Source organism: Festucalex cinctus, chromosome 2 (genome assembly GCF_051991245.1).
Source record: "Festucalex cinctus isolate MCC-2025b chromosome 2, RoL_Fcin_1.0, whole genome shotgun sequence".
Classification (NCBI taxonomy): domain Eukaryota; kingdom Metazoa; phylum Chordata; class Actinopteri; order Syngnathiformes; family Syngnathidae; genus Festucalex; species Festucalex cinctus.
The window spans coordinates 13,507,110-13,525,449 of NC_135412.1; the positions used below are offsets into that span (position 1 = coordinate 13,507,110).

The 18,340-nt window shown below is 43.7% G+C and overlaps 2 protein-coding genes and 1 long non-coding RNA gene across 10 annotated transcripts in view; 1 reads left to right on the plus strand and 2 right to left on the minus strand.

The window, feature by feature from the left end:
- The window catches only part of arhgef25a (Rho guanine nucleotide exchange factor (GEF) 25a), a 55,155-nt gene extending 48,420 nt beyond the window's left edge, over positions 1–6,735 (plus strand). For 2 of the 4 annotated variants that reach the window (XM_077512978.1, XM_077512977.1), the window contains exons 10-17: positions 846–938; positions 1,062–1,112; positions 1,195–1,272; positions 1,391–1,582; positions 2,474–2,654; positions 2,862–3,091; positions 3,176–3,295; positions 4,905–6,735. In XM_077512978.1, the coding sequence (XP_077369104.1) occupies positions 846–938; positions 1,062–1,112; positions 1,195–1,272; positions 1,391–1,582; positions 2,474–2,654; positions 2,862–3,091; positions 3,176–3,295; positions 4,905–5,024 (1,065 nt within the window). In that variant the 3' untranslated portion in view covers positions 5,025–6,735. The remainder of the gene's footprint in view (positions 1–845; positions 939–1,061; positions 1,113–1,194; positions 1,273–1,390; positions 1,583–2,473; positions 2,655–2,861; positions 3,092–3,175; positions 3,296–4,904) is intronic. The other 2 variants (XM_077512979.1, XM_077512980.1) reach the window with 1 other exon arrangement.
- On the minus strand, positions 80–4,620 carry LOC144013785 (uncharacterized). The gene is made up of 3 exons (XR_013282328.1): positions 4,552–4,620; positions 2,458–2,625; positions 80–1,563 (listed from the first exon to the last, which is right to left on the minus strand). It is a non-coding gene; the product is annotated as an uncharacterized LOC144013785 (long non-coding RNA).
- On the minus strand, positions 6,405–18,211 carry LOC144013778 (cGMP-dependent protein kinase 1-like). 5 transcript variants are annotated; one of them, XM_077512973.1, is made up of 21 exons: positions 18,030–18,211; positions 16,202–16,441; positions 14,639–14,777; positions 13,946–14,012; positions 13,775–13,874; positions 13,013–13,126; positions 12,822–12,927; positions 12,694–12,757; positions 12,534–12,611; positions 11,389–11,483; positions 11,238–11,303; positions 10,668–10,742; positions 10,498–10,594; positions 10,293–10,432; positions 9,154–9,243; positions 8,807–8,948; positions 8,583–8,746; positions 8,386–8,508; positions 8,060–8,122; positions 7,918–7,984; positions 6,405–6,983 (listed from the first exon to the last, which is right to left on the minus strand). In XM_077512973.1, the coding sequence occupies exons 2-21, from the start codon at positions 16,422–16,424 to the stop codon at positions 6,885–6,887; spliced, it is 2,112 nt and encodes a 703-aa protein (XP_077369099.1). In that variant the 5' UTR covers positions 16,425–16,441; positions 18,030–18,211; the 3' UTR covers positions 6,405–6,884. The 5 variants fall into 5 exon arrangements, with proteins under 5 accessions (XP_077369099.1, XP_077369098.1, XP_077369100.1 ...); XM_077512972.1 differs by having other exon boundaries at positions 10,668–10,973; XM_077512974.1 differs by lacking the exons at positions 13,775–13,874; positions 13,946–14,012; positions 14,639–14,777; positions 16,202–16,441; positions 18,030–18,211 and adding an exon at positions 13,680–13,715 and having other exon boundaries at positions 10,668–10,973.
- Between the last annotated feature and the right edge of the window lie 129 nt (positions 18,212–18,340).

Genomic DNA, 18,340 nt, shown 5'->3' on the forward strand with positions numbered 1-18,340 from the left:
GTCGCAATTAATGCCTCAGATTTGGTGGGAATTAAAAGTGTAATGTTTTCCCTTAGGAGACGGTGGAAATTAGTATAATTTGGTCACTTCAATTTCAATTTTGTGAAAAAAAAGAACAGCTTTAATAAAGAATGCGTAACCTGAAAATGATTACTGTCCCACCTCGGGCGGGCGTCTTAACTTTTTACATGCTGACTTTGCCATACATCTGGAAAGAAAAAAATGTTTAATACATAACAACTAAACTCAACTTATATAACAAGTGCACGTTAACACTGGAGTTCTCTGAATAGGAGTCAGTTTACTTCACCTGCATTCTAAACATGAATGAGTACGCCCCAACACATGTACGAGATTTTGATTTTGACTTGATTTTCTTTTTAGAATCAATTTTACTGATACGTCATCCTATGTTACAATTTAGTCCCACAATGTACGAAAACAAAATCACAAGAAGTTAACCACAGTTGTGTCGAATCATCCTTAAAATTAAAAAAATGATTCTTGTGTTTGCTAAATGGAAAAAAAAAAAATCCATGTAGATATACTCATTTGTCTTTAATACGGAGATGTATATTACTTCTATTTAATGAACCGTCTACTGTCGAAAGAATACTACGGAAAAGACACACAATATACTTCAAAATTATTCAAATGGTCATTCCAAGTTTTACAAGGGGGAAAAAAAGTCCTCATATAAGCTTCAACGTTGCACCTATGACTGTCTGTAAGACAAATAACTAAAAATAAACCTGAACACGGCGACTATACCTTGCTACTGGGTTTACGTGTCACAATCAAGGGTGTCACTGTTGTTGTGTCCACTTTATTTCTGTTGCTTCCAGGAGTTGCGTCAGCAGCTGGGTCACAGGCTGCAGCTCAATGACCTGCTCATCAAACCTGTCCAGAGGATCATGAAGTATCAGCTGCTGCTCAAGGTGAACAAAATTACATTCAAATTTGTTTCAAATTTCGAAACCATGAAAGTTGGTCCAGATGCCCTCACCTCTGAGTGGCAAAGCTGGAATGTTCTGGTGACCATGTTGTGTTTATTTGAGCAGGACTTCCTGAAGTATTACACCAAAGCTGGGATGGACATAGAGGAATTGGAGGTGGGTGTTCTGTTCTATAAAGCTTTAATGTTGTGTTTTGTTTTTACCTTCAGCTCTTTTTCTTTTTTTGCATTTTAAACAGAAAGCAGTAGAAGTGATGTGCTTTGTGCCAAAACGTTGCAATGACATGATGAATGTGGGTCGGCTCCAAGGCTTTGAGGTAAGTCCCAAGGATTTGGATTGCAAGTCAAAAGGCAAAAAAAAACACACTGCTTGTGCTAACTATAGCACAACCGCTTCCTCTTTTTGTTGTGTTTCTGTTGTGGTATGGGTACAAGGGGAAGATCACAGCCCAGGGGAAGCTGCTCCAGCAGGACACCTTCACCGTTACTGAGCAGGACAGTGGCTTCCTGTCCCGAGCCAAGGAAAGACGGGTCTTCCTGTTTGAGCAGCTGGTCATCTTCAGTGAACCCATTGACAGGAAGAAGGGCTTCTCACTTCCTGGGTACATCTATAAAAGCAGTATAAAGGTAAGTACTTGATGCAACAACTTTTCATTCAGTAGGTTCAGTCAAGTCAACGTTATGATTAAAGTTATGATAAAGTTTATGACTAAGGCTTAATAACAAACCAGTCTCTAAGTATGGAGGACCAGAAATGCAAAAAAACCCAAATAAATAAGTAAATAAAAGTGAAAATAAGTACTGATATAAAAAAAAAATATATATATAATTCAAAAATTAAACACAAAAATATAAATGTAAATGGAAATAAAAACAACTATACTGTAATAACAAACAATAAAAGTAAAAAAATAAAAATAAAAAAAGACACAAAAAAATAAATGTGGACATAAATACATGAATAAATATATACATAGAATTAAATATCAATCAATGAATAAAAATGAGCTGCTCTCATATTAATTTATTTCACGCTGTAGATGCTGTTAGCTTGAAATGCTTCATAAAAATTGTTTAACCCAAGAAATACTTAGGACCGCCCCATTGTTTGAATAACATTTCATGACACATTTCATTCATGCTGACAGTGTGCGGCAGCATGAAATAAATGAAAATGCGAGCAGAGCGTTTTTATTGATTGATAATTCTATTTATATATTTATTTCCACATTTATTTTGACTTTTGATATATATATATATATATATATATATATTATCTTTTGTATTAATTTTTTTAATTGTGTTTTTTAACATATTTATTATTGTCACATTTTTGGTCCTCCATATCTAAGGGCTTCAGAAGTCCACAAAGATCAATGACATGTCCTGGTCTAAACACTTCATCAGGGACAGAGAAATCTCAGAAAACCCATTTAGGGAAAATGGTAAATGGGCTGAACCTATAGTTGATTTAATAAAAGTCAACATGGCGGAGTTCTGACTTGAGCTGTGTTCCAGGTGAGCTGTTTGGGGGTGGAATCCGCTGCGGAAGGTGATGACGCACGATTTGTGTTGACGTCACGCAATCCTGATGGGAGTGTAGTGCGCTTCCAGTTGCTGGCCTCCTCCCCGGAGACGTGCAGAGCCTGGGTCAACGACGTTGTTCAGATCTTGGAGACACAACGCAATTTCCTCAATGGTGAGCCTCACACGCCTACACGCATAATTATGTTTTAGCTCTGGTGTGATTGACTTTCTCTGAGCACTAATGCATCATGGGAGGAGGGAATTTGCTTTCAAGAAGGTCAAATGGAAACTCACGTCAAAGCCCTGATCTTATATTACCGTAAAATCCCGTGTATAATATGCCCCCATTTGAACAGTCTTTTACTTGTGTTTCTTTCAGCCTTACAGTCACCTATTGAGTACCAGCGGCGAGAAAGCAAGTCCAATAGTTTAGGTCGTTGCATGAGACCGCCCGTGTCCACCACCAGTGCCCTGAGACCCCACTCCTCCGCTTCCATTGACCGCCACAGGCTGCCCTGCCTCCATTCTCATAACACGTCCCTGCCCGCCCTACACCTCCCCAGCCAAGGCCCGGCTCGAGGACCCAGTGAGACCTACTTACTGCAGGATGTAGGTTACCTCACCTGTGTTTAACATAAAGTCATTTTGTTCTAACCTAGATGCCCTATTGAACACAATATTTTGCATTTGCAGCCTGTTCTGGTCCATCCTGACTCCATTTCTCCGTCGCACGTTCAGCTGACCTTATCTGAATCGCCCAGCTGTACCGCCGTTTCAAATGGGCTGTGCACACCATCCACACAAACTACACAGGTAGAGCCATATTCTCCTTTTCATGCTACATATGTGGTGGAAAAATAGTACAGTTAAGCCAGGAAGAGAATCACGAGACGCTAAACTAACTTGGGCTGTGGAGGTGCACAGAGGAACATAGGTGATAATCCGACAAAAACACACACTTCTCAGTCAGGGTTATATAGACAGCAAATCGATCTGATTGGCTGTGGCTAGACATGTGGGAAGCAGGACTGACATGGAATTATATGATTGGCTGTTGACCAGATAAAGAGATTAAAGATTCTTGACATCACACAGCTCCTGACATCACATAGTGTCTTACTAGTTGAAACTAGATGCTGGTTACATCAGTTCAAAACAGACACTTGACCTTACGGTCATGACCCAAACATAACCCTTGCATTACCCTAGTCATGACAGTAAACATAACCCTTACATGACCTAGTCGCAACAGTAAACATAACCCTTGCATGACCCTAGTCATGACAGTCCCCCCCACACAAAGGACGCCTCCTGGCGGACCCCTAGGTTTAAACATAACCCTTACATGACCCTAGTCATGACGGTAAGCATAACCCTTGCATGTACCCTAGGTTTAAACATAACCCTTACTTGACCCTAGTCATGACAGTAAGCATGACCCTAGTCACGACAGTAAACATAACCCTTGCATGACCCTAGTCATGACGTAAGCATAACCCTTGGGTGACCCTAGTCACGACAGTAAACAAGACCCTTGCATGACCCTAGTCATGACAGAAATTATTTTTTTAAAACCCTTACGAAATTCCCCCCATTTGTTGACAAGGAAACTAGATATGAGTACTACTTGCACTTTGTATTCAATTCATACACTTCTGCAATTCAATGCAAATTTCTCTAAAAGCACTTTTCGAATCACATTCCCATTCTCCATATTATGAAACCCTATATAAACAGACACACCTGGGCAGAAAGAAATTTTGAACAGAACCCAGCCATGATGGATAGAGAAAGGGGAAAGTGGAGTTGAGAGAGCATTGCACATAAACATTGTGGAAATAATGATAGAAAAATATGCAATAGTTGGAGACAGAAAAAGTAAGCGGCACATAAACAACATATTTCACTACTCAAGCAGCAGAATTGTGGAGCAGCTGGTGAGTCTTTAGAGACTTTTCGCAGCAGCCTGACCATATCCTGAATATCAATTTTTAATCATGTTACCAATACAAAGTAGGGAAGCATTTTTTATCGAATTTCAAGCTTTCTGTTGTCGAGTATTACTTTACCATCAGCATCTCTGTAGGGTGTAACAGGGTTAGTTGTCCACCGTGTTCTCATTTGACTCAAGCTGGAATGACTTAGTACATAACAAACAGGAAGCAGGCTGAGCCAGACGAGGAAGTGGGTAAGCGATGCCTATCAAAAGCAGATAATTGTTTCCCATACGTGGCCTTGGGTGAATGGGAGGAACTTCACACTGAGGCTGCAAACACTGCATCGCTTTCGTTCACGTGTGTGCAAAAATATGAACATTTTTATGAACAGGAAAAGGCAATAAATGTTTCACTTGCACTGAAAAGTTCATGATAACTTCACTAAATGATGTTGAAGTGTGACAAATGTTCCCTATTCCGCGTAGAGAGCAGTCGACGGCTGCCGCAGGGGTCAAGCGGATTCTGGAAACCAGGCTCCATTTTCGGGTCCCTCAGCTGGACGACGCCCGAGCAACTTGGCCCAGCTCGCCGAAGATGACCTATGAACTCTGATGGTTTCTACAGCATGAGGACTAGAAGACACGTCTGTTGTTGCTCCAGAACTTACACCAGGCTTGGGAATCTTGAAGGAACTTTAGGCAGCACCTGTAAATGACTCTTTCTTAAAAAAAAACAAAAAAAACAAAAAAAACCCAACAACAACAAAGATGTGAGGTGACAAGCTATGGCCACTTTGTGTGCACATGAACACAAATCACCCTGCAGGATTCCGCTGGGCACTCAAATGAAGGACAATCACTTTTACTGCTTTTTACTTGTTTGAGAGTTTGTATAAGAAGCTGTGGGAGTTGGTTTGACTATCAAATGTTCATTCCTATTTGGGGAGGTCACTGGATTGTGCCTTTCAGTTCGTAAGCACCAATGTATGGACGTGTTTTATTTTTTTCGTGCATGAGTGTGCAAGGATGCGCATGGGCTCTTCCTTCCTAATAAGACACAATGACAGTAATACACCTGGTCGTTCCTCTGCAGATTCGGTTGACAGAAGCAGGAAACACTTTTATTGTCAAGTCAAGTCATCTTTATGTATATAGCGCTTTCAAACAGCCTTAGCTGTCACAAAGCGCTTTACAGAAACACAACAAAACAAACATAACATAAAACACCAAATTCAAGTAAATGAGAGAAAGATTTTCTCTCTTCTTTATGCTGTTTGCTTGCGTTCGCAACAGCTCTCATTGGGTGCATGTGCCTATTTTTGTTTTCTGGCCTCCAATTAAAAAAAAAAGAAAAAAGAAAAAGAAAAAGAAAGGGTTCAGTACCAGAAGGCCAAGTGTGAGCAGTGAAGAGCACAGAGCATCTTCACTAGTATACTCTGTAGACACATTTTGCTTTCATTTGCGCTTTTGTTGGACAGGCAGAGACCTCTGGAGGACGCCAAGCGTCGGACACTGCGAGCTGTGTGTTTATTTGGTGTATCTTTATTTTATTGTTTTTATTTTTATTATTTTAAACTTCACTCCAAAGCTGAGAAGTGACTTTTTATTTCAGAGGACAGATACGTGACTGTGATGTCCAGTAATAAAAAACAAAACAAAACTGCAATCCGTTATTTGCTCACTTGTTTCCCCCCCCACCTACTTCTTACATTAATGAGTGGTGGGAATCTCTAAGTACAATTTTCCAGGTAGCTGAACTGTATTTGAGTATATTTTTATAATTATATTTAGAATTAAGATACACCCCATCCTAGCCTGTTTTTTGTTTTTGTTTTTTTGTCTGCATTGGTGCTTCCCTACAACGAGTACTTTTGCCAACTCTGCCATCAACAACCCATTTAGTCAAAATTTGTTGAAGCTCTGAGCTGGTCGAGATGTTAAATGCAAAAAAAGAAAAGGGCAACAGAGCCCCCTTGAGGTGAGGAATGGGAGAAACAACCTGTTAATGAAGTCTCTTATGTCAAAATCCCTTTTTATTTTTGGCCAGTAGAGGGCGAAACAGTGCTTCCTCTCCAAATATACAGTACAGGATCATAGGGTTTGAGTTAGGTAACCCTTTTTTAAAACCCTAATCCTTACATACAAACATACATACAAACATTCTGCAACTGCTGCAAACAAAATCGTCCTACAGCCCTAAAAGGGACAATTCAATAAAGTGAGGGCCCTCACACTTTGGTGGAAGAGGACCTCGTGCATTTCTTCCCAACCACTCACAAGACAACTGCCCTTTCACCACTTTTATTGAACACTCAAAATAAAAGCAAGAACAAAGCTTTTGAACAGATGTCTTTTTTTTTGTCACGAACATAAAATGGGTGCAGAAAGAGGATGCAGAGTTCTGTACTTCCATTGCACGCACTCTGACCACTGGAAATGTGTTTCACTTGCTGTTTGCTTGTTCCCTCAGAACTCCAGGTCCCAGCCCGACTCCTCATCAGGGGGCGGGCCCTCCGCGTCCAAGGGGAAGTGGTCAAAGTTGCTGCTATCCAGCGGGCCGTCCACCTGACGGCAAAAGTACGTTCATGCCTTTGAGTACAACCTGAAAGCTACTGATGACGGTGTCAAACTAACACATCAATTCAACATGCCTTCGATAATGGCAGGATTTCAATTTCAGTTTGATGGCAGTCTGGCTAAAAGGCTTGTGGGGAAAAATATTGATATTGATATATGTCATGTTGTCAACGGCAAGACAACGTCAACTTCACTCGTGGACAACTCAAAGGGATACTTATCATACTTGACTCATGAAGCCATTTTCAGCAGTAAAAAGTTATTTTGTCCAGAATGAATATGATAACACAGTTAATGCCTTTAAAAAAGATGAAGATGACATTCACCTGTAATAAGGAAGTAGGTAACGAGTCTAACGATTAATCATGGCTCACCTGTTTTCTGGGTTTGGTAAGCAATTTGAGCCATGTTACCTACTTCCTCCGCACAGGTGATGCCATATTCAGTCAACAGCAAGTGCAATTTATTTTTTATTTTTTTAAGGTATTACTGTAATTGTAGATGAAAAAATAATGAAGTGAGCAAATTCATTCTGGACAAAATATGAACTTTTTATTGCTGAAAATGGCTCAATGAGTCAAGTATCCCTTCAAGCGAGCTAGCACAGATGCTAACCGCTTGGTTGCTGCTACTGAGGATGGGATCTTCCAACTTGAGTCACCGTGGTCAGTATTTGAAACAAGACACAAAACGAGTTATTAATGTCCCTCTCCAATTCAGCAGTTCCTCAGTCCTCAAATGGCCCATTTTATGCAACAGAGCCTTCCGCACTGGATTACAGAATGTGCTTATTTTTTTATTTCTTGTTGGGTTAGCTTAGTGGATTTTTAAACGTGCATTGATTGGTCCTTCGACCATTAAGGAGGCGTGAAGTCAACACGCTCGCCTTTGATGCTGCCCGCCCACGCTCGCCGCCACTCACCCTTGGCGTAAAGGGGCAGTCCATGGTTCCCTGACGGAGGCCATCCCAGTTGAACCCTTCAAACCACCTGATCGCAGGAAGAGGAGGAGGACACGTTGCTATGACAACCATGACCATCAGGAAGACGCGTTGTGTTACTCACTTGTGCTTCTGGATATCCTTCACGCCGTTCTTCTGGTTCCCGAGACGTTCCGAGGGATTGTCCCTGATACACACACATGCACACAAACACGCATACTTTCACTTTCTGTGGTGGCCATTTTGAGCATTTTATATCAATTTCAAAGCAATCCGTATATCCCCTTACATAACAACCTCACAGTGACATCACATCCAGGCGGCAGAAAACGTTTTTCCAGTGGCATAAACAAAGCCCAACATCATTTGCCTCTGTTTGCTAATAAACCCAAAAGGATAAACACTCTTATGTTTTCTGGATCTCAAAGTGGATCTATGCTGGGCCACAACCTGCAGAGTCTCTTGATGAGGTTGGCGGCACTCTTGGCGATCTTTTTGGGGAATTCCACCATGTCGATGCCCCTCAGAATGATGTTGTACGTCTTCATCGGGTCCGAGCCGGAAAACGGCGGACTGTGGGACCGAGAAGTGAATGACGTGTTGAAGCTAACACTTTAAACCATGCTAAGAGATGCTGTTACACCGACCTTCCACTGAGAAGCTCAAAGACCAGAATCCCCAGGGACCAGCAGTCGGCTGAGGTGTCGTGGCCTTTGTTGAGGATGATCTCTGGGGCCACGTACTCGGGAGTCCCGCAGAAGGTCCAAGTCTTCTTCCCCAGGCCCACCTTCTTAGCGAAGCCAAAGTCCACCTAACAGCCAAACATGGCATCAGTCCCGGTCAGCGTCACTGAACCTTTGTTGACATTCACCAGCTTGGCATAGCCTCTGTGGTCCAGGATGATATTCTCCGGCTTGAGGTCTCTGTAGATGATCCCCTTAGAGTGGAGTTCCGCCAGAGCCTCAATGACGCACGCCGTGTAGAACCTTGTGGTTCCGTCATCAAACGAGCCCCTGGTGGCACACAAAAAACAGGACGTGCAAAGAACATGAAATGGTGCTCTTCTGGGACGTGTGGCCCACTTTCTCATCTTCTCACTTTGGAATTTTAGGCAGCTAGCTTTCTTTTTGGTCACTTTCAAGTTTAAACACTGCCTGAAACAGACCAGGCTGAGACAGAGCATGGGCTCGCATGGTGAACATGGACGGCGACACTCACCTGTCTCGTAAGAGTGTCCACAACTCTCCGCCAAGACAAACCTCCAACAGCATGTACAAGTATTTGGGGTCCCGGAAGGTCCGATACAACCTGCAGCAGGTGAGTGAGACGTTAACTGTCATTCAAAATCAGCGACGGGACGTAACCGGGTACAAAAATGCTGACACTGAGCTTAAGTCAATTTTGCTACGACTGAGTGAAGATTCGCCAAGAAAGAGGAAGATAGCCACTCTCGTCACATCCTTGGGGGATACGCTTTCATTGACATCCCTTCCCCAAGCTAACGGCTATCCATCCATCCATCCATCCATCCATCCATCCATCCATCCATCCATCCATCCATCCATCCATCCATCCATCCATCCATCCATCCATTTACTATCGCTTATCCGAGGTCGGGTCGCGGGGGCAGCAGCTTTAGGAGGGAAACCCAGACCTCCCTCTCCCCAGCCACTTCAACCAGCTCCTCCGGTGGGATCCCAAGGCGTTCCCAGACCAGCCGAGAGACAAAGTTTCTCCAGCGTGTCCTGGGTCGACCCCGGGGCCTCCTGCCGGGGGAGCATGCCCGGAAGACCTCCCCAGGGAGGCGTCCAGGATGCATCCGAACCAGATGCCCGAGCCACCTCAGCTGGCTCCTCTCAACACGGTGGAGCAGCGGCTCGACTCTGAGTCCCTCCCGGATGACCGAGCTTCTCACCCTATCTCTAAGGGAGAGCCCAGACACCCTGTGGAGGAAACTAATTTGGGCCGCTTGTATCCGGGATCTTGTTCTTACCATAGCTGAGGGTTGGAACGTAGATCGACCGGTAAATTGAGAGCTTCGCCTCTTGGCTCAGCTTTCTTCACCACGATGGACCGATATAGTCCGCATCACTGCAGACGCTGCACCGATCCGCCTGTCGATCTACCGCTACATCCTGCCCTCACTCGTGAACAAGACCCCAAGATACTTGAACTCCTCCACTTGGGGCAGGATCTCATCCCCGACCCGGAGAGGACACGCCACCCTTTTCCGACTGAGGACCATGGTCTCGGATTTGGAGGTGCTGATCTTCTTCCCAACCGCTCCACACTCGGGTGCGAACCGAACAAGCAAGCGCCTAAATGATGACCATGTGAGCGTGTAGTGATCATGTGACCTGATGATGAAGGGGCTGCGGATGTCCATCATGATGCGGCGTTCCGACAGGATGTGTTCCTGCTGCCTGGTGTCCAGGATGTGGCGCTTCTTCAACACTTTGAGGGCAAACGAGCGGCCGGCGTCGATCTTCAGCTGCACCTAAAGGCGTCACGGCCGCACGTTATCACGCGCGTTAGCACGTTGCAAACGACACACGTGCCCACCAGCTCCACGCGGCTGAAGCCTCCCATGCCCAAAGTGCAGACCACACGGAAGTCGTCAAGCGTCACGTCGGAGAAGAAATCATCCTCCGCCTGTCGCCTGTACACACGTGTTAGCTCACCATTAGTTCAACATGCTAGCCGCTAGCTCGTTAGCAATGTCTGGCGCTCACTTGGCTTGGACTTGGTTTTCGTCACTCCGCTTGTTGTCGACATCCTCTAAGCCACTGATCAGCTGCTTGAAGGACCTGCGGGACAGAGTAGTGTGAAACCGATGCGCCTCAGACGGTGACGTGACGACAACACAAAACCCGACACGCCTCTGATGACAGAGTTGTCTTTTGACATCTATTGAGCACACACAAAAAAAGGAAAGTACTGATTTGGGGGAGCGCCATTGCTCAGGTGGCAGAAGGTTGTGGTTGCACCCTTTAGCCCTAGAGTAGTGACCATGTTGAGTGTAAAAGCGCTTTGAGAACCTTAAAGGGAGAAAAGCACAATGCAAGTGAAATTTCAATTGACTAGGTAAAAGGGTGGCCATAGGGTGACACGGGGTCGTGCTGGCCACCACGTAGCTCCACTCCTGCTTTCCAAGCAAATGTCCACGTTCAATCGGAGTCGGAAGAAGTTTCAGGTCCTAGAGCCAGCACCTGCTTCCTCGCAGCGTGGCCGCAAAACGCCTTTGACGGCAGCGTGTCTTTGATGTGCTGTGAAGACGATTAAAGAGACGCACGGCCACTCACTCTCTGTCCACCACCAGACAGGTGACGGCGCCCTCTGCCGTCACGCTGGACGTGCGCACGTCTTCCCTGCGAGACAGCCAGCCAAAAGTGGAAGAACAGTTGGAAGGCGGCACCACACGGATGGCGCCGCCCGTCGGCCATGTTGCTTCACCCTTTCAGCGCCTGCTCGCCAAACCAGTCGCCCTTGGACAGCGTCTGCACCGCCACCTGCTGGCCACTGGAGGCGCTCTGCTGCCACACGGTCACCTGCAGAGCCAGGTTTGGCGTATATTGGGATTATTATTTTTGTAGTTATAGGAAAGGCATAAACACAAAAGCATTGGTGGACACTGGACAGAGTTACAATCTGTCACAGTGAAAAATATCTTCATAGGCTTTCCCAGCCTGACAACACACTCATATTTGCCATCAAGAAACACAAATCAATATCCAAAATTGAGCCAACTTAGGCCATATATAAACTTTCGTCCATCTCAGAAAAGATGTTTTCTTTGTTCTGTCTGTCACTATAAGTCACTGGCATAGATTGATGAACAAAGATACAGGAACTCCTCAAGTTACGTCAGGGTTCTGTTCCTACGCTAGCGATGTAACCCGAACTAAGACTTAAGTCGAATTTCCCCAATAAAGTCATTATTTACATCAAAAGAATTTACATAAAAATCTAAATACATTAAAATTAAAATAAGATACTGTCCGACTGGAGCCCAAGTCTTTTTCAATGTTTGTCGGTGTCTCTCGTTTTGTGATCTTTTTATGATCTCTAGCTTCATTCCCATGGTAATTGCTTTTCTTTTGGCTGGACCAACATTGATAGAAGATGTAGCTTTCTTGTTTGGGGCCATGATGTGGAAAAAAGAGGGCAAAAAAGCCAAAGATACTCCCACATGTGCACAAGCGCTAGCACTAGCTAAACGCTAAATAGCGGACGAGGGGAAAACACTGCGGGCTGTATGGCGGACGAGGAGTCAAAATGGCGGACCGCGCGTAACCGTTGTAAAGTTGAAACGCCTTAGGTTGAGTGCGCCTTAATTCAAGGTCTCTCTGTACTTTACTTTGCAAATCATTTCCCGTTGTCTTTTGTAAAAAACATGAAATTTGTCAACTACATGACAAAAGTATTGTGGAATGAAACTTCATTACACTTTCTTTGCAAAAGACAAAATCATTTCAGCTGGCTTGCTTAAGGAAATTTTTTTGTCAATTTTAGTTTTGTTTCCGCTCAGGCAATCCTGGCGTAGCGCACGCGGACCCTGGCCAGGCCACAAGCGGTGACAGGAAGTGGGCGGTGCTCACCTGGCCCTCGCTGATGATGAAGAAGGTGTCTCCTGTGGCGCCTTGCCGGATGATGTAATCACCGTTGTTGTAGTGAGTCTGATGCATATACACACACAGAGTCACGTGAGCAGAAACAATCTCCCTTCGACGCACACACGTCCAACGGGTCTGGACTCGCCTCCTCCAGAACATCGGCCAGCTTGCTGAGAACATCCTCTGGAAGGGCCTGGAAGGATGGAACGCTGACAACGGCAGGGAGGCGGGTCAAAATGACATCATGCTGTGACATCATAGCGCCAAGTCTACCTCCGCAGGAAGTCCGTATACTGGGAATGTTTGATGAGGCCGGTCCTCATCATGATGGTCTGGAAGCCCTGACGGTCGATGGCCCACAGCTTGATGTCGCTCAGCGCTGCACGCACGCGGACACACGTTGCGGAGGAGCATGCCCGGACTGGTCTGCAGTGCTAACATTTAGGGGGCGACGTTGTGCGTACCTGTCACCGTAGCAGTGCGCGTGCAATTGTACAAGATGGCGAGCTCGCCAAAGACTTTTCCGGGGCCGATGGTGCACAGCTTTTTGCCACCTTTGCTCACCTCCACCACGCCCTCTGATGAAACAATTACAAAGAAAGACGTACACGAGGGGTGTCCAAACTTTTTCATTTGAGGGCCACATACAGAAAATCAGAAGGACGCAAGGGCCACATAATGTTCTGAAGAGAAATTGTGTTTAGTCCTAAACATTGTACAAATAATTTATTTGTGCTTTTGCCTATTTAGAAAAATGCTACAGTATATAAACCAATTTATTTGTACTATGACAGTAGGATTATTATAGTTCTGGAATTTTTCATTATAGTTTTTATTTCGTTTTGAGGTTGTTGTTTTTTTAATTTAGTTAGTTTTAATTCGTTTTCAGGGTGGTTCTGTTAGGTTTTTTTTTAATTAGTTTTAGTCCTTTAATAAATGCTTAGTTTTAGTTTAGTTAGTTTCAGGATTAGTTTTAGTTTTTTGTTGTTGTTTTTTCAAATGTGTATTATTACTTGTGTGCAATATTTAAAAAACACCATGGGCGCGACGTCATTGTTCCGGTTTATATCAAAATAAATCCACTAAAAATCACATTTAAAATCAAGAGCGGGAGACGCGCCAAAGGCGCACCTTATCTGACCGCCAATGGCGGCGTGAACTGACAGCACTTCCTGTGCCGAAGAAGAAGAAATCAGCGGCAGAGGCAAAACGTGCGCACAGCTAACCCTCAAGTACGTAGACGCTGGATCCATCGTCGCCCTCCTGGATGACGCGGCATCCTTTGTCCAGGCTGGTGGGCCGCATGCAGTCCAGGATGGTGAGGATCTGGATCGGCGGGAACGAAAACGACGCACACGTCAAAGTAACGACAAAATGGACGCTGGCGAGTTTCTCACCTGTCCGTGTTCCAGGTGCTTCATAAAGTCATTGTCCATCAGCGCTCTCTGGATCAACTCGCTGGACCTGCAAATACGCCAACACGCTATGGCTCCAATGAGCAAGATTCTCTGGAGCTACCTTGGAAATCCTTCCCGTATACTAGATACCGAGTTGACCATTTTGTCCAAATTCCTACACTGCGGAACCATGGTTGTCATTTGGTTCACTTTTGGAATCATTTTTGGCCACGTTTTCCATGTGTCCCTCCTCCAACACAGCTGATTCAAAGGATCGGCTCATCAGCAAGCTCTGTACAAACCTGATGAGTCTGACCATTTGATTCAGCTGTGTTGGAGGAGGGAAACCTCTGTGGCCCTCGACCACCGCACTTGCCCATTCCTGGCCTAAGCGGTGGCCTATTTGACAGCCACAATCGAGCACAAAATAGTTTGAGTGCGGCTGCTAAATAAGCCACGTCTGGTCACATTGTGATTATTACTGCTTTTGTTTTCACAGGACTTGTCCAAATCCAAAAAAGATTTGTTATTGCCTCTTAAAACAAGGCAATGCTCCATTTGTGCAATACGCCATGCGTCTTTTACAGGAAGTTCCTGCACGAAACAACTCAATATATCCTCGTAGCACAGAGGGAAAATGGCCAGGCCCAGACTGTGAATGGTTTCCCGACACAACCTGGGTGGGGGTCTCACTCTTTGCTCTTGCAGTAGCTGGTGAGCGTGACGTCAGTGAGCCGGGCGGGATCCACAGCGGCGGGTTCTGCTGAGATGGCCTGTCTCTTGGTGCGTTGAGGCTCATCCAGTGACGCCGCCGACGTTGCTGGAGCGCCACCTGTTGGATGGCGAAAAACACAACCTCAATGGACCTCTACAGCATGGCCCCTGAAGAGAACATTTTGGATCCAACTGACGCGTAGTGCAACTCCGCAGCCTGACTACTAACTATTGTTTATTTGTGAGTTGGTTCGTTCTTTGGTGTCACGATTGGTGTGTGTATTTGTGTACTATAAGACCCAAAGGTTGGCGAGACCTCAAAATACAATCTGTAAAGTCTTCTTTCCAAAGGAAAAAAAACACAAATATGGTGTATGGATATAACAAAAAATAATAAACAATAAAATTCCAAAAATATGATTCAGCATGAGCACAAACACACAAGGAATAAGACTCGACTCGACAAACACAATGAGCCGACAAAGACAGACAAAAAAAACAAAAACAAAAAAACAACAGAAAACCAAATACAAGTCAACTGACCAGACAACGAGGAACACCAGGACAAGACACAATTGGCCCAGGGAGCTGACTGGAAGACATAAATTACCTTCATGTTGTTGTTTCGTGAGTTCACTTTGGTTTGTTTGCCAAGCCATGGATGCTAGTGTTAATTTTGTCTGCCATATTTAAATTTAGCCTTAGTTTGACTCCAGTTTTAGTCACACTTTTTAGTTTTAGTTCATTTTTAGTCGACTATAAATCTAGCATCTTAGTTTTTATTTTAATCCAACACAATTTTATTTCTCTAGTTTTAGTCAACAAAAACTGTCATTTTAGTCTAGTTTTAGTCAGGACAACCATTTTACCCCTGTGTATATATTTTTGTCAGCAGATTTATTGAACTTTTTTTTTTTTAATCTAAAACTATTTCACATAAAATTTTCTATGATCTTTTTGATAAAAAACAACTTAAAACACAATTACAGTGGCTACTATGGCACCATGCTAATAGCTAGTAAGTTAGCCAGCATTAGTTAGCAGTTGTATTATTATTGTTGGAATGTAATAGCTGTTGGATTAATGTTAAGATATCACTATAATTTACTTTTTTTTTTTTTTAAATCTATTCACCGTGAATCCACCTCCTGTCTGTCCCATGTGTTTGTACTGTGTCATATGATGTCACAGTGACAGATTAGATTAGCAGATCATGCCATTTTCGTCTCCTTTTTGTTCATGAACTAAAATGTCCACAGATTTGAGTCCAGTTTTAATTAAGTGAAGAACATTTTTGCCTCGTCTTCATTAGTCAAAGAAAATGCATAATGATTTAGTCCTAGTTATTGTTTGTTAATGAGGGTTTTGGTCCAGTCTAGTCTAGTTTTAGTCCGGTGAAAAATGTGTGTTGACGAAATTACTTTAGTCTAGTTTTTTTTTGTTTTCTGTTTTTGTTTTTTTTGACAAAATTAACACTAGCTGTGAGGGTGTTTTCATCTAGACTTGCGTGTGGTTAGCTTGAATCTTTGAAGGCTTCCGCACCTGCGTCGGAAGCCTCGACGGCAGCGTCGTCGACGCCCGACGCCGAGCTGCGATGACGATCCAGCTCAGCCCGCAGATGTCCAATCAGGAGCTCTTTGGCGTCCAGTTCCAACTCCAGCTCATCGATCAGCGCGTCTCGCTCCGTCAGCTCCTGAATCTTCAGTTGCAGCGCCACCTGCAGGTCACGCAGCAAACCGCCGCCACTGCCCTTTGTCGCTGCCATTGTCCAGTGGATGTGCACTGCAAGCGCAGTCAGACAGACACACGCAGACTACAACAAAAAAGCAATAAACAGCTATACGAGTTATTAACCGTTCCAATTATATACAACCAACCAAACTAGTATTTATCAAATGAAACACTCTCAAATTTGACCACTGGGTGCTGCAACTCAGAACAGCACAAATAATGTACAAACTAGCACACAATAAGCAACTTTGCCAGGGTATCCCGAAGCTGTTTCGAGATTAGCAAGGCTTACTGTTGAAGGGGCACAAGTAACTTTCAAATAGTGCTGTCAGAAACGAAAATGTTTAGATTCGATTAATCTATCGATTATTCAATTGATTAATCATCTAATCGGATTCATTTTAATTTTGCATTAAAGTTTATCACAAAAGCATTTTTTCCCATGATTACTGTTTATTAACCAGAGATCGGTGGTTATTATTTCATACTTCATATTTGTATAGTGATTTAAAAGAATGGGGATTGATATCATATGTCACCGGTTCAGTCATTGTTTTCCAAAGTAAAAACAGATGTTTGTAAATGTCTTATTTTGATGGAAAAAAAACAGAAGATAAGCAGTCTTCTTTCATGAAATACTACAGAAATCAGTGTACAATTACTGTTGATATGCTGAAATCAGAGGATTTGGACAATTTCAATAAATTAAAAAATGTGCCAAATGATTACTCGATTATCGATTAATTTGCTAATCAATTAATTTTGACAGCTCTACTTTTAACAAGGGCGGCACGGTGGATGACTGGTTAGCACGTCTGCCTCCCAGTTCTGAGGTCTCCGGTTCGAGTCCAGGCTCGGACCTTCCTGGGTGGAGTTTGCATGTTCTCCCCGTGCCCGCGTGGGTCTTCTCCGGGTACTCCGGTCTCTTCCCACATTCCAAAGAGATTCATGGCAGGTTAATTGGGCGCTCCAAATTGTCCCTAGGTGTGCGTGTGATTGTTGTGGATGGTTGTTCGTCTCTGTGTGCCCTGCAATTGGCTGGCAACCTGCCCAGGGTGTCCCCCGCCTACTGCACAGAGCCAGCTGAGATAGGCGCCAGCACCCCCCGCGACCCTTGTGAGGAATGAGCGGTCAAGAAAATGGATGGATACTTTCAACAATTCAAGATAAAAAACATAAACCACATGTGTGTTTCTTTAAAAGATATTCATTTATGGAACAATTAACTATAAAATACAATTGATAAAGTATGAATCAAAAAGAGGTTTTAAATTATAGTGTTAAAATATACAAATCAGGTTTAAACTAAACATGAGCATAAACATGTTTTTATTTTTGAATGATATATTATTGAAAATGAATAAGTCTATTAACGTAGTATGTGGTAGGACTGGATAACATCTTCCTACTTCCTTTGAGCATGCAATTTGCGTGGAACTATGACATCTAGGCTATAGCCTAATTGAAGCTTTTCTTTCTTTCATTTTTTATTTTTCATATCACACACGCCAAAATCCCCCAAACAAGTGTGACGAATTTGGAGACAAATTTTCCTCTTTAGCACAGAAGCCGCCTGTGGGACACGCAAAGTGCATCAATGCTTGGGTGTGTGCCAATAATCAGCTGCCTATAGCCTTACCCCTGCTTGTGCACTCGTCTTCAATGAAATTTTGGAAGGACTTTGTGTCGGCGCTTCCACGGATGAGCTGCTCGGTGCTCACACTTCGACAAACAGCAGACGCCAATCTTGCACAGCTGATTTTGACAGCTCCTACTCAACAAAAATAAATAGATAAATAAAAAACTCAAGAATCTGCAACAAATCTCGTGTCTGTGAACAGCAAGCCTATATGACTCATAATTAATATTTTCAATATGCGTTCTATAAATTAATGATGACCCAAACGCGTCATCTTAAAAATTTCTCCGAACGCTTTTATTTTGTGTGCA